Source organism: Glossina fuscipes, unplaced genomic scaffold, assembly GCF_014805625.2.
Source record: "Glossina fuscipes isolate IAEA_lab_2018 unplaced genomic scaffold, Yale_Gfus_2 1, whole genome shotgun sequence".
In the NCBI taxonomy this organism is placed as follows: Eukaryota; Metazoa; Arthropoda; class Insecta; order Diptera; family Glossinidae; genus Glossina; species Glossina fuscipes.
In genome coordinates this window covers 21,764,085-21,780,306 of record NW_023998415.1, presented here as the reverse complement: position 1 = coordinate 21,780,306, position 16,222 = coordinate 21,764,085, and the positions used below count along the sequence as shown (strand labels likewise).

Below are 16,222 nucleotides of genomic sequence, written 5' to 3'. Positions count from 1 at the left end.
TGTTTTGATAAATTAATAAAATATATCCGAAAGGCTGTGATGTAGGTTGTTTTAGTTTTTGACTACAGCAGAGATTAAAAGAGAGAGTTATTCAAAATAATATATAATTTTTTAATTTGTTTGCGTTTTTTGTTGTTTTTGCCGTCATTATCGTATTGATTATTATTAACCATTTCATGGATAAATTGAATCTATTGTTAAATTGCTGAACTATTATGATAATAATTCCATACACGAATCATCAGTCGCATTCGGGGCCGTCGGAAAAATGACCCCGTACATCAAGTGCTGTCGCCAACTGGAATATTATGTGCGACAATGTCGGATGTTCCAGTAACTCATTGGATGGCAATGGAGGTTCACAACGCGGTCTCATGTGTCGGCCGCGAAAACCACGATGCAGTCTCAGTACAACATCACAGAATACGAACCGTAATATTAAGGTGCGCAAGAAATCATCGCCGAAAAATTGCACATACGATGAATCTTTAAGATATGATATACGTGATATGATATATGTGCATATAAGGAGAGTGTAAATATAAAATAATAATAATAATAATAATAATAATAATAATAATAGTAAGGGATAAATCAAAAACTTACCGATATATCCTTGTTCGATTTCATCGATACGGCATCTTGTTACCAGACGTGAAGCTTCAGTTATGAAATGATCTACATATGATTGACAACGTTCCCAATGATGTATGGGTACGTCGCCAACATTACATATATAACATAATGCCGTCAAGGGGGAATGCAGGAACAAAGTAAATAACGAACCATGATGTTGCACTTCAGCTTTAAATGAAGCAAAAGATGTATGTGTATTTGTATGTATGACAAGACAACAATTCTATTTCTAAACGGATGACGGAAGTGTAAGTTAAAAAATTAAATATGAGAAAAGGAGAAGGGGAGAGGGGTCAAAATGGAAGTTTTAATGTTAATTATCAGTACACTTTATAACACTTATTATAAAATTGTTAATGTAGTCTTTAAAGGTTGGCGCAGGAATATAATTATACGGTCAATAATCAAAATTTTGAAACCTTTTTATCGTGTTTCGAAATATTTTGGTTATTACCCTGGGATCTGCATCCAGATTTGTATTATTTCTTACCTTGAAATGCTGGTGGCACATCCTGTGGTGACATGAGTATAACCAAAGGTTGACCGAAATAACGCGGTATGTGCTGAAAGACAAACGAATTATCCGAATCGATGATGATGAATAGAGGCCGTCGTGTAAATGGGTATAAATCGCCGGGATACAAGCAATGATTCTCCTTGTAAGATTTCCCTCGACATGCTAAGCCGCCGCCATCGACCCCGTCTCGCTTAACGCTCGTAGCCAAACCGCCTAGCTCATAGCCATCTGCATATAAACGGGAAGAAAGTAAAATTTTCAATCGACTTTTCTTGCTAAGCAGTTGACTTACAGTCTTCTGGATGTTTCGTGGTGGAAAAACAACCATCGGCTGACATGTATAAAAGTAAAGCGCCTCCTGGAGGCAATTCTTTAAAACCGCTAGCTAAGAACACTAGTAGTTGGCTTATCGAAGGTTTATACAGTAAATACTTGTGGGGATTATCTCTATAATGTCGGTTATTTTCCAAGTAACCTTTAGAACCGGGAACACCATAGGGCGGTATGCGGCTGGCGGCAGGGCTAGCATCGTGTCCGTGCATACCGTGCGAAACACTCATAGGATGCGTAGATTCAGTTGGTTCTCGTTCGAGAGTTTGTAACATTCTGGAAGGAATAAAAAGTTTCTAAAATCCCTGTCAGGGCTTTGAATGATAATATTTTGCGCTTTTTACCTAAACATATCCATGGTTAGCTCGGAAAATTTGGCCTGTTCGCAAGCGGAGCCTACAATGAGTATCTCCTGTAGGCTTAGAGTCATATGAGGTGAACGTTCGCACGGTGGCGTCGTCAGCGGTGATAACCTAGAACCGGAACCACTAATTGTCAATGCGTGAAGTTTAACTATTCCGCAAAGCATTAGCAGAGGCCCGTGCTTTCACAGAAGAATTGATTTAAATGTGATGCAAAATGAAATTTTATTGTGATCGATTGATTCATTGATTGATTGATGTAGTGCTCAGATGAGATCACATTTTGCCTATCTCTTCTTCTCTTCTTGTTTACAGAGAGATTGTTGCATGATCGCACATAAACACCAAAAAAAACATAAATGAAATATATATCGAACGTGCATTGGTAGTGGTAGTGAAGTGGTGGGTACATTGGTGTTTGTCTGGGAAATAATGACAGGGCGAGAGAGAAAGAGAGACCGAAAGAGATAAAGAACAAACAATGCCTTCTTGACTGAAAGTTGCGTGTGTCGCTTGTCGCATAAATACATGCATATATACCCACACACGCACACACACACACACACACACGCACACATCTATACACCTAGACGCACACACCCATACATCCGCATACATCCATACACCCGCAAATACACACACATACATACATACATACATACATACGCAACGTTTATATACAAATACACACACTCACAACTTTTAGCCGGTTACATATCAAAAGTATGTATGCATCAGATGTGATTTATTTGAAAATGTTTGCTTTGTGGATGTTTTTGTTTCAAGTCTTCTGTGATAAGCACATCTTCTTCATCTTCACCTTTTTTTTATTTATTATTATTATTATTTTTTTTTTTTTTGTTATTATTATTATTATTATTATTATTATTATTATTATTACTAAACTAAACATAAGCAAAATCAGTATACCTGCAAATAATAAAATTAGACTTTTATTTTTATGCCCACCACCACCGAATTGAAATTGAGAGAAAAATGCCAATTGTGATCTTCCATCAGTAGCGCGATATGTGAAAAAATGCTCACAGTTATCGCAGACCATATATATGAGAATATTTGAGTAGAATTCGGTTTCGAGTATGCGAATAATTTCTCTCCCCAGGCGTCTATCATTTTACATCTGTTTCTATGTGATATGTGTTCTCTCTCTCTTTCCCTCCCTGTGTTTCAAACGCCGATAGAGCATTAAACTTTTAGCACATAAATGAGTAGCGTCTGTGTTTTCGGGTTTTTGCAGAAGACTAACGCAACCGTTGCTCAATATAACTTACACATTATCCTGGGTGGTGGGCATTGGAAATTCGCTCATAGTCGAATTTTAATTTTCTTATTTGCTTACTAATTTTTGTTGGTTTTGTTTTTTGGAGGGAAGAAATCATAAACAACTAAAACAATAACGAACGAAATAATTAAAATAACAACAACAATAATAATTAATTATATATAGTAATATAAAAAAAGTTCGAATTATTATAAAAAAAATTCGGAAATATTCTCAATTTTCCTCCCAAAGAAAGCACGGGCAAACTATTACCGTAACGTTGTTGGACGGTTGCAGCTTGGCTCACCTGTGTGATAGAATGATGGGATTGGAGTCCGCATGAAGAACAGCTACAGCAGCTTCCGCTTTTATAAAACCTTTGATTTCCTCTAACACAAGAGACCATTCTAAATGATCTTCAGGCTCATAACTATAATAGAACGACAGAAATGATTAAAAGAAAGAAAACAAAGAAAAAGAAAGGGAAAGGGAAAGAGAAAGAGATAAAGATAGAGAGAGACAGAGAGAGAGAGAGAGAGAGAGAGAGAGAGAGAGAGAGAGAGAGAGATAGAAAGAGAGTAAAGAAAAAAAGAAAAAGAGAGAAGGATGCTAATCGTGAAGTCATAAACTCTGAGAATCTCTAGTGTACAATTTACTCACGTGGTTGTATATTCCTGTATTTGCTTTTCTAATTCGGTAACCAGTTCACGTACCAATTTCATTTTCTTCAACAATAAACACACGACAATAAAACGAGCATAGTAACGTAACTTTTTCACCATCAAATCGGGCCGATCCTCTTTAATAGCACGTGAATAATAGGCTCTACCTCTAATTGCTGCATAAAATTGATAAGCCTCATTCAGGTAATTCGTTTCGCTGGTTCTTAAACTGGGTAGAAGAGAGTAACTGGTAACTGGTTACACTTCGTTTCGCATAAAAAGCAAAAAACTTACTAATAATGATAATAAAGCTGTCCAATTTTACTCGCGATTTCGCCGATTTGCCAACGCTTTAGACCGTATTTCGAATCTAACACCATACGATGCTGTTGCTGAAACTTCCACAGTTTTGTGTATACGTCAAACGTGCGACCGAAATACGCCTGCCACTGGCGATGACCATATTGCGGCAAATCTCTGCACATGAGGTGCATAGACAATGAATATCAACTTTTATGATAACTTAAGCATGTACACGATTATATTTACCTCAAGCCATTAAATAGCTGCTTCGATTTTTCGAGTAAATGACAAAACTCCAAAACCAATTTTCTATCCTGCTCTTCGGTGGATTCCATTTTCACCATACCGTTCTACAGTATAGTATTGTTATGATGCCAATATAGAGGAGCTGAAAAAGCCAAAAACAAACTCGCTAACAAACTTATTTAGATAATCAAATCGAAATTTGATCCGATTTGTCCGATTCAAAAATCCGCAGAACAGAAATAATATAAAATAAATTGCAATAAATGGATTTGTTCTCATTCAAGGTAAACACATTAATTTCAGCCATATCGAAATTTTAAATTTTATTGCTCGGAATGCTGCTCTGACTGACGCTGTGAATGCTCCAAGTCGCTTAGAGTGAAAAATTTCTAAACCGGCCTATTGCAAGACCAGCCTCTGACAAGCGGGCTTATTATTTGAATAGACTGAATGATTTCTTTCTGCTTCTTCGTTAAGTCAGCCTGTACCTTATGAATATTTGCATTTAGTTGGTCGATAGTAAACGTTTGAGCGAGCTTCGGTATGAAAAGATTAGAAATGGAAATTTCCTTACTATGAGGTTATGTACGCATGTAAGACCGGCCAAATGCGCTGTAACCCGTTAAAGTTGCATTGCATTTAAGGCCCGAAAAAGGATAGACATTCTTGACTAGCGCGATTAGCGGCATTCATTTCTGAGATGTCGCCTTGTCTATATCCTGCCTTTCCAATAACGATAGACGCTTTAAAATTTACTCTTTAATATTTTGCTTTTTTATCACTCTTCGCCATCTTAAGCACGAAATTTATTAAAGACACTCAGTAGACTCGTCCTGTTTGTGTACTTGTATATTTTTTCCTAATGAAATATCTATACGAAGCTCGAAAACATCAAATCAAATATTGTACATAGGATGGATATCGGACCCGTTTATAGAATTCTTTTCATGCTGCTGGATCTAGGGCGGCAAAGAACCAATGCCTATCTCTTAGGCCCGCATCATATTTCTGCCATCTGTCTTTATTTTTATTTGTTCCTACTCTTATTCTTATGAGCACACGCGACGAACGAGAAGTGAGCGATTTAAAAAAAAACCGATAAAGTGTACGAACATGTGTGTTTCAATTACATTGCTTTTAGAAAATTATTATCATGTTATTATCTTTGAATAAAATCATTTTCGCTGCTTTGGTAATTTGGATAATCAGTTTGAGTGCATTCCGCGCTTAGTGAACTGAACTGAACTGAATTGAAGATCAGGATCGGATAACACTCTAAGCAGTTGCGTACAAGAAAATAGATGTAAAAATCTGTTTATTCATTCGGAATAATGCACAAATCAGGAAGAAAGCGCCGCTTGCACGAATCTTTGCTTTACCAATTTCACCCGTTTATAGTTATATTTTATTAAACCCATGTGAGTAGCTAGCTGCCTGTGCTTATTACAAACCTATTGCCTATGTTTACGTTTTTGAACGAGTACGTCAGATAGTTATTATGCAATTTCACTATGAAACTCCTTTGCCTTTGTAGGTTTTTTCACAACAAATTAATTTATTGCGCGAATTTTCATTCAAAATGAAAGCTTTTACGGATAAATGAACAGATCAGCAGACATAGATGAAGAATGAAATTTGAAAATGTGGGCAATTTATTCGTCGAACTTCTCACTAAATTAAGAAATTCTCTTCTCAATAATATAGAAAAAAAAAAGCTTCAAAATGACTTACATCAATCGCATCAATATGCAATGAAACTTTCAATTTCTCGCTATTCAGGATTTAAGACGCGCGCCATCACAACCAAGGCGAAACTTGAACATGTCTTAGATAAGAAAGAAAAAAAAAAAAAATATCAAAGTTAATAATTACAGGCGCCAGTAGTTGATCGCAATTGCCAGTCTAGTATACTAATGGATGAAATGATGAGATATGAACTTTACTCTCTTAAGAGCTAAATATATTTTCGACAACACTCAGTCACTTAAACAAAAGCACTGCAAACAATTACATCATTTTTTCCATCACAAATAAAAATAAACTATTCCATTTCCATATAGACAAATGCAAATATTCATCTATTGTCTATTTACGCTTTAGCTATGATACGTATGCTGTGTGTACGTGTGTCTTATAAAGCGAGAAAGAGCGAATACGAACTAAAGACTTGCTTTGTTGGTACTTAGACAGCATTTGTTTGTGCATATCATTTTGGCCGTATTGCTAGATGAGTCAGTTTTCAAGTGCATACTATTGTGTTATAGTAAAGCAACAAACAGCAAATAGACGCACATTCCGATTAGCATACGATATTCGTGATGTTGTCAATTCAGTGTGCAAGACATGTAGCATAATCCGAAAGTGAAGGTGCATTATATAATGCTAAATGATCTATCTTCAAAAAACAATATTTAGAGCGAATATTTAAAAGTATTTAATATTCTCTGTTAATTTTCTTTTTTTTTAATGCTCCCGGAGATTTTATTTTTTTTTAATTTTTTTTTTTTTTTTTTTTTGTTCTCTATACAGCCTATAGGATTACAAATCTCACATTGCTATCAATAATATATAATATTTAAAAAAACAACAAAAATAATAACTATTTTACAACTACATTGATGAGCCGTAAATTCTTATTTAATACATTTTACGTTTTTTACTACATACATTGTAACACGTATATGCATATTTAATGTGTGTAGTCTCGTTTAACTAAAATAAATAAACTCGTGCGTACAGATAAAAGCCCGTAATGGACACATTGATTTTCATGTAAAAAATAGAAGAAACAATGATGAAAAACTAGGTCGAATTTTAACCCCTAATCAACTAACGAACGAATAGCACAGCATCCGCAAACAGAAAATGATCTCATAACTGGAGTGTATATATATATATATATATATATATATATATACACACACACACACACACACACACACACATACGTATATATATATATATATACACTTTATATATATATATATATAAAGTACTATTAGCAACACACTTCTCTCACTAAAATTCTCTACATATGTAAGTAGGAACAAAAGGCTTTCAATGCATTTTTAAAAGTTTTCAAATTTGTTTCCTGACGATTTTGTCTTCTATCCGTTACATGACCAGTAGCTTGTGTATTTTCATCCTCTTAAAGTATCGAATATACAAATATAGGAGTGTGGGCGAGAGAAGGAACAGAAAAGATAGATAGATAGAGAGAGAGAGAGAGAGAGAAGAGGTCTTCTGGCATACAATTCTTGTGATTTAAACAAACATCAGGAAAAGAAAGAAAAAAAAAAAAAAAAAAGATTTATAAAGAGATGTATAAAGTAAACAGAAGGATAGGCAAACGTAGCAGACATACGTTTATAGATATGGTTGCATGTGTGTGAATTTCATTCACATATCTATATATGTAAGAGTAATAGCAACAACAACAAGAGTATCAAGCACAACACCTATTACTTTTCCGTTTTCATTTAACATACTGTATTTATATTAGTGTGTGTCTACCGTGTGCGACTACTGTTAATAAACATAGGTACTCATAATGCAAGCGCATAGGCATCTAGATATGCAAACTGTATGATAGATAGTCTTTCAGTTAGTCAAATAATCGTAATTTTCTTCATATGTATTTATGCAGTCAAAGAGGAGCAATCTTATGAGGAGGAGATAATGCATATGCCTATGCATTATTCTACATAATATACAAAAGTAAAATATTTACACACATATGTATGTATGATTGTTTGATTTTTTCGATCAATGGTGTGCAAGTTGAAATAGACACATACATACACAGCGACAATTGAACGGATGTATGCATGTACGCGTCATTATAAACGTACAATGAGCGCGTCTTTGAATAGTTCCGAATTAAATATTCACATCCTCTTCTATTTGTTCCACTGTTTGTGCGCAACGTTCGCCATTATCGCTGCTGTATTTTCGAGTTTTATGCTAATTTCAAACAAGTCAGAGTATATGAAAAAGTTCCGTTTCATACTGATGTTTGCTATACCGTATGAAGTATTGATAGAGATTGTTGTCTTCGGGTTATCGATTTTTTTTTCTAGTTAATCGTTATTGTGGGCAATTGCAATTAATTTTTAGAATTGATCAATGGCAATGAGCTAAGAGCTTATTGGCGGAATTTTCCATATGTATAAACGTATAAACCTATATGCACTCCGATGCGCGTTTCTATGTGTCATGTATCATAAAGGAAGTTTTTTTTTTTGTTTTTGTTAGTCGCGACAATGCATATATAAACAAAATTAGAATTTGCAATAACAAACACATATGGTCTACTTTCTTAAAATCTACTAAATATCTTTTATATGGAATATGCTTAGTTTACTGAAAGCCTTGCCTAACTTCAGGCTGATTCTTTTAAAATGCTTTAACATGGAAAAAAGCCATGAATGAAAGGAGAATCAATTTCAGAATAAAAACAAAAACGAAAACAAAATGTTATCAGTAATAAGATCCGTATTTCAGCTGTGTTTCGCATGTGTTTGTAGCCGGTTACTTTCTTTAAGTTTGGGCAGCGTGAAATCTTTTTAATTACTTAGCTAGTTGATAGGTTAATACAACATCATTTTACGTATTACGTACGTTGGATACAACGGGTTTGTCAACCCTTTTAATGCCTGGAAAAACGCATCGAAGACTCTATTAAGCTCACATGTTTCGATCAATGTAAACAGCGGAAATAACGAAATCGATTTATTGATCTGTCTGCAGAAATATTATTCAAAAGGAAAATAATAATAGACTTGATCTTAATTAAATTTTATTCATTGACATTAGATAAGAATCTAAAAATTGATTAGATACGCGTTTGCAATCAGAGGAAAGAGGAAAAAAGGAAAAGACAAAGAAGACCAATAATTTTAGTTTAACTTTGATTGGTACTTTCAAAATTGTATGTTTGAGTTTTCCTTATTGACATACTAAAATTAAGTTCGAAATTAAGTAATTGAAATATCATAAATCATAACAATCATCATAATGTTAATAATTTTTTTGTTATTCTCAAATTTTTTTGTCATTCGAGCAACAGTTAGTGCGGCACGTGAAAATTCCAGCCCAATTCGGGTATTTATACGGATCTGAATATTTCCATGCATTTTATTTCTTGGATCTTGGCTGATAGAAAAAAAAGAAAGCTAGCGTCGTGATAACTTGCCCTTTAAGGATCAAAAAAAAAAAAAAAAGAAGAAGAAGAAGAATATTAATATTCGGAAAAAATAATTCGTTCATGACGAACAAACATATTTATATAAAAGAAATAAATGCAATAAAATAATTATCGCTCTCTTGAACACACAATCAGTCCGAGACATATATTCGCTTAACTAAAGTGGATGCACTCTTCAATGTATGTGTCCTATATTGGATTTTAGTGTCGTCATGCATGAGTAGACCTCAGTTATTTTTAATATGTAATTGCTCCAGATAATAATAATAATATTCAGAATAGCTTCACATCCACTTACCGCTCTTTATGCCCCATTTTATATTCTCATCAATTAGACGACATAAAATCAAAATACTACTGTAAATATTATTCTGATTATTATACCGCAGAGTTTTCATGTTTTCCGTAAGTTGATCTACTCGAATGTATGTGAATGTATTTGCAATACAACGTTACTATATACGAAGTAATAAGAGCGGAAACTCTGCATCAGATGTACTGATAAGGTCCTTTTTTTTTTTTTCTTTTCTTGCCTCTTTCTTTTTTTTTTTTTTTTTTGTAAAATCAATTTCTAACTAAATGAAATTTCTACTTCATTTTAAAGCAATCTTATATGTAAAGAATTATTCAAAAAGCAATTTAAAATGCATAATAATAATGGCATACGCGGTTCTTTCGGTTTTCTCCTTTTTTAATTTCGAAATGTAAAAATTGGCATTTAAAATAATGAGGCATTTCCTTCATATCTTTTTGATGTGTATAAGCCTCCTTTTTGATCTAAATGCCAAATCTTCACGTTCCCTTTTTTTTTTTTCTACTTGAATTATTTTATTGAATTTTTTATATCTTTTATTTGGTTTTATGTACCTTTGTGCGACACAGTAGCTCATGATGTATTCCACGTTACTACATTTACAAAGAATGTAAAATGCAATGACGTTGTAATTCCGTTAGGTGAAAAAAATTTTTTTTTTTCGCTAAGAATCCTTTTTATTTCGCTTTCTTGGATGGTTAATAGTAGGTTCCTGCAGTTTATGTTGAGGTCAATACATATATGTACAAATGCACGTATATATATATATATATATATATATATGTATATGTATATATACCTACATCATACACACACACACACACACGCCAACACAAATAATATATGTATATATGTATATATATATATATAGATATATATTCAGCAGATGTGTATATGTATTTATTTATGTGGATATAAATGGCAGTATTACGGTAAATTGGCTCACATACCATTCCGTTTATGTACACATAAATCAATTTTTTTTTTTCTCTTTCTCTCTTACTTTTTCTAAGTTCCGAGTTTTTGTGTTTGAACACTAAATTGTTTACTAAATATTAAATATAAGTTAATAAATTTTTATTTTTTATTTATTTATTTTTTTTTTTTTGATTAAATATTTAATTTCTTATTTAACGAAACCAATGGGTTTTTTATTCTTTTAATTTTTCTTTCTCTTACACTTTTTGTTACTCGTTGTTTCGGATAAAAATAAATGATTTTTAAATTTTACACTAATATGCGTGTGTAAGTGAGTTTATATGTGTATTGGGCTGCAATTGACAGTCTCCCCTTTCCTTATGTTATGTATATTTTCTTGATTTTTTCTCTCTTTTTTTTCTACACTCACAATTGCTGCATACTTATTATGCACATAAGCCCTTTCTCGTTACGCTCATATGACTTAGGGAAATTTTTTGCCGGTTTTCTCGATTCAAATTTTATAACATTTTTAGACATATCTATAAAATATAGTATATACAATCGTAAACGTGCATTTAATCAACACTTTAAATATAATTTTTTATTTATTATACTAAGCCTTTCATCGAAAATCGGTTACATTGCACATTTGTATAAAAAAAAAAAAAAAAATGAGGAGATTTGCGCTCTTACGTCTACGTGCAGTCGAATGTATTGAATTTTTCCTTTGCGATGACTTTCCTGAAGCGTAGAAGGGTAGTTTATCGATTTTTTACTTTAATTACGGCAAAAAACTCTAGATGGCATAAGTATGGCAGCGCCAGCTGATAAACGTCTAACTAAATCTGGCAACTTATATCTATGTGGGATAGATTTATTCGTTCGTTACAAATAGGCTAATGTAAAATATTGTCTATTTCTGAGAGGTGGTCTCTTTAATTAGAACGATTACTGGCATTATTATATTCATGTCAAGAGCTGTAATTATATAGAACTCAGAATGGTTAGGAACGTGCGCGAATTCTTATTGCGAGGGCTTCTACGAAATAACATACGTAAATACGTGCGCGCACCTGTTGATTACTATAACAATAGAATGCTTTTATAAAAAATTTATACTTACACTTAAGCCTAAGCGTTTTTTTTTTTTTTATTTTTCATTTCACTCCTTATCACTCCTATATGCTAATATTGTTTACAGAACATTAGTTGCAGGTAATTAATGTGAAAGAGAAGAAACGTATATGTGTTAATTTATTTATTACTCATGTAAAAGGCTTAGTGAATTTGACTACAACCATCCACAACGTAATTGAGCGTTTGACCGTATAAATGTTGAAAATAATGCACGCATGCAGACGATATTAGAGAAGTATGCTGCTCTATTAAAACTACAAGACCTGGACTTTAATTCAAATGTGGCAGATAGCGATATCACTTTAAAGTCGCGATTTGAAAACTGACCTAAACTAATATTAAATAGAAAGACGAAGAAATCAATAAAGCAGGTAAGAAAATTATATTTGACCGCGATGGAATCTTTTATAAACAACATCGTTAGCCTATATTTATATTTGCTCTCCAGCTCCTTTTTTTTGCTACGCGTATCGATTGGATTGGCGAGAAAAAAATTAATCCATCACAGCGTGACGTCCGCAATATTTAATTCGTCATTGACACACTTAGCTCATCGCATTGCACGCTCCATGTGCTCTTTTTTGATCCCCTATTGGCTATACTGCGAAGAAACAACGAATCCTTCGCACTCCCCGCCTTGTACAGTCCACCATAGTTTAGTTTAGCATTAAGACACATTTAAACAGTCATCATCTGTATCTGCATGTGAGGAATGTACAGAATAATTTTCAACATTCCGTCTTGTTTACTTGACGGGTCATAAGTATGAAAGTTGAAAAAAGTGAAAACAAGAAGTCATGGCTGATTTTTCAATTTTTTTACACCAACAGTGAATATAGAGAATATGAATAGTGAGCAAAAAGCCACAAGATTTTTAGTTGGAAAAATTTGTATGTGTTCAATTTGAGCTTTTTTTTGCAGGCTTGTGCTTGGACCGATTTATTCCATTTTCACTGCTAATCTGCGTGCAAGAACTTGCAATGTTTTTGCTCAATTTAAAGCCGATAGCGAACTCGAGAACGTTGCCCACGCAGACTTTACATAGAAATACGGATAGACAGACAGGCGAACAGGCGGGCAGACGGACAGACAGACATATTTAAATCAGTTTACAAATTGATGTTGATCAAGAGTGTATGTGCCTAATGTGGCCTCTGAAGCTTCACCATCTAAGTGTTGCGAAGCCCTCATCCGTCAGTGATTCCGAATCATGTGGTTGTAATTGTAACGTCTGATCTAACTGAAAAGCAACTTACGTTATCGTTCCATCTACCGACCACTACTATTATATACTATTCTTTTTATATCATTTCTCTTTTATAAATCTTTACAAAAATTATATTCGTGATCAGTTAAAAATTTCATATGCTTAAGTACTCGGAACTGATTGCTGTTCTATTATTATTGTTAAGTATACCGACAAATACATAACAAAAATAGAAGTAATAAATAAATATCGGGAAAAAATATATGAAAAAGTAACGTGCGAAATACGATATTGAAATATTTCAATTTCAATAAAATGAAAAAATGTGGCGAAAATTTTCATTTCGAAAATTCGTTAGAATAATTTGAGGAATAAGAACAGTCCACTTTCTGAATCAAAGATCATATATATGATGCCTCTTCAATCTTTTTATTTCACTGAATTCGTTCAGAAGAAATATTTTCCAGACATTTACGTGATTAGGTATTTTATGTGATAAGATGTTTTGAAGAAATGCCTTCAGTTAGATTTTTGGTGAATGAAGGAAAATCAAATTCATTATGAACGAAACATGAGACATTGACAATAACACGGAGTATCTTGTATTAATACTTTTAAATTACTCGTTGTTCCGCAACAGTTATATGCCGTAGGTCCCATTAGTTTCCCGTTTACTCTATCCAACGAAGTCTTCTGGTCTTTAAGTCAAGCTGCTGGCTCGTTAAACTTTTATGTGACTTTTCCCTCTTAATCTCTGATCAATGAGTAGGGCCAAGATATTCTGCAAAGTTATTGTTGGAGGAGATATTATGGCCATCCAAAATGGACAAGAACCCTTGGTCAGCTCAAGCATAATATGCGTAAATTTTTTTAGCATTTATTTTCATATTCCACGCGTTCATCTGAAACGAAGAATTTATGGGATCGCAAGATGAAAACAGGACTGCTGTGTAATGATATTTTCCATGATCGGAAAATCTGAAGTGAAATTCGCCTAGAGGGCTGCACTTGGAAGACTTCACTTTCACTTTCATATATATTTTGAATCTGTCGTCTTCAACTTTACCGTAATCCTTTTTACTCTCTTCTCTGACTTCTCTGATGACGTTCCTATATTCCTGAAAACGAACTGCTTGTGCTTTAGAACTGGCAGTAAGTAGTCTTCGTAGATAAATTTTCTCAAATATTTTAGAAAAAACAATCAATAAGCTAATCGGTCTATACGAGCTTGCAACAATTTGTGGGCTATCAGGTTTAGTCATCCTAACTATCTATACGCATTTGCACTGAGTTGGAAAGTGATTCAACCTTAACAAATTGATAAAAATCGATGTTCGAGGAAGATGAGCGGCCTCCTCTTTGAATTCAGCAACTGATATATTTCTGATAGGCAAATTGAAAATGCGACATAGGCTATCTAGAACTTTCAATGTTTTATCTGTGTTTGATATCTCAGAAAGACTGAAATGTCTCTCTTAGATAAAGAGTAAAAATTTCGTCTTTCGTTATAACACTTCTGCATCTATTTCTGGACGTGTCTCTTAAAGGACCAATTCGCTTTGCCAATCGTTTGAAATAAGCAATAAGGCCATCATTATACACTTGTTCGTTTTGGACTCTATCTACGCTTCTTCAATATCGAAGTCTTCCAATACTCTTAGATAGCGTCAGCTGGAGCATTAAACGAGAATTGAAAAAATTAAACAACAAAAACAGCAAAAAGACAATCAATTGTCGAAAAGCAGAATGTGATGAGAAATGTTAAACTGTACGTATGTAGTAAGTAGAAAGCAAGTAGATATTGATAATAGGGTCAAGAAACTGATGAAAAAGCATCAGAGAGAGTAGTAATGTCAAATATCCTCGTTCAGCAAATATGGCGAAGGGAACGAAATAAAAACATTGTTCAATTTTGAAAAAAAGATGAATAAATCGCATAACGGCAATGAAAGTTATTCGGATAAGCACAGACACATCGTTTCTTTTTCTTAATTTCGGGCGTAATGGCGGAGATGGCTTGGCACGCGCATTCGATGACGAGCAATATTTGTACGAAAGATTTAAAAGACGGACAGCCTGATTCGGATAATACTTTTGATTGCGAATCGCGCAGTGTTGAAAGCGAAAAGAACGAAGCTATCTCTTACTTTGACCGCGACGACGATTGTGATGTTGACTATAAACCACCAAAACATTCCGCAAAGACCCGACTATATATCAAGGTTAATTTATAGGGACGTTCTCTCGCAACTTAAGAGTGAGATAAGGTTAATTTTACTAAAAAGGTTAGCAGCAAATACTGAAAGGTCTTCAAGAGAGAAGAATTGTAAAAGCGTAAAAGTAGCGACGAACAGAAACAACAGTGATAGCAGGAGAGACATTTGTATCAGCAGGAAAAGTAATAGTATCCAAGACAGAAGTATGAGTAGCCGAGTAAATAATGATCGCTCAATTCGGTAGAGCTTACTTTGGTCATAGCTATAGTAAGCACTCAGTAAGTAAAGTTACTTCACTTACCGATTGTGCACACAGTTACTAGACTGTCGCCTCTTCCCTATTTCTTTCTTTCTCCTTCCTCACTTATTTCGTATCATTGCCGTACTACACGGTCAGAGAGAGAGAGAGAGAGAGAGAAGAAGGCAAAGAAATATCAGCAACAACAACAACAAGAGGAATCTTAGCGACAACATTAGCCGCACAGTGACATCAAAGATGAATGCCTCTAGTTAGTGCCTAGCGCCGAAGGCTCAGACTACTTTGGTTGCGCGGTGTAGAAATTCATGATAAAGTAATCAGTGAATGAAAACGCATTTGCTCGGCCCATGTAATTAATTCTACCGATCACATATATAAATTTAATGAACGTATAACTGACACTCACAGGCACCGTTATTAGCTGACAAACTTTCAAAATTTACGAACTGCGAAACGGAGAATAATGCTTTCATTTCAGGATTTTTAGATAATGTAAGCGATAGGTTTATTGGCGAGGAAAATAGCACTTGCGACTGAGATGATCTCAATGCACTAATTTATGATAAATTGGTTGAAAATTCTGCAGTGGATAGTAATCAAGACATCGCAAATTTTCTTTGGTTTT

At 33.9% G+C, this 16,222-nt stretch overlaps 1 protein-coding gene and 1 long non-coding RNA gene across 8 annotated transcripts; one reads left to right on the top strand and one right to left on the bottom strand.

The window, feature by feature from the left end:
• Positions 1-10,959, bottom strand: LOC119632348 (protein SCAI). 7 transcript variants are annotated; one of them, XM_038025201.1, is made up of 12 exons: positions 10,861-10,959; positions 10,412-10,569; positions 6,070-6,163; positions 4,339-4,480; positions 4,084-4,266; positions 3,788-4,018; positions 3,435-3,557; positions 1,828-1,971; positions 1,446-1,759; positions 1,127-1,381; positions 607-804; positions 1-486 (listed from the first exon to the last, which is right to left on the bottom strand). In XM_038025201.1, the coding sequence occupies exons 4-12, from the start codon at positions 4,434-4,436 to the stop codon at positions 242-244; spliced, it is 1,791 nt and encodes a 596-aa protein (XP_037881129.1). In that variant the 5' UTR covers positions 4,437-4,480; positions 6,070-6,163; positions 10,412-10,569; positions 10,861-10,959; the 3' UTR covers positions 1-241. The 7 variants fall into 7 exon arrangements, with proteins under 7 accessions (XP_037881129.1, XP_037881136.1, XP_037881131.1 ...); XM_038025208.1 differs by having other exon boundaries at positions 1,828-1,956; XM_038025203.1 differs by lacking the exon at positions 10,861-10,959 and adding an exon at positions 10,808-10,830.
• Positions 10,960-11,934: 975 nt separating this feature from the next.
• Positions 11,935-12,961, top strand: LOC119632633. Its single transcript, XR_005246798.1, has 3 exons — positions 11,935-11,993; positions 12,055-12,286; positions 12,364-12,961. It is a non-coding gene; the product is annotated as an uncharacterized LOC119632633 (long non-coding RNA).
• The last annotated feature ends 3,261 nt before the right edge of the window (positions 12,962-16,222 follow it).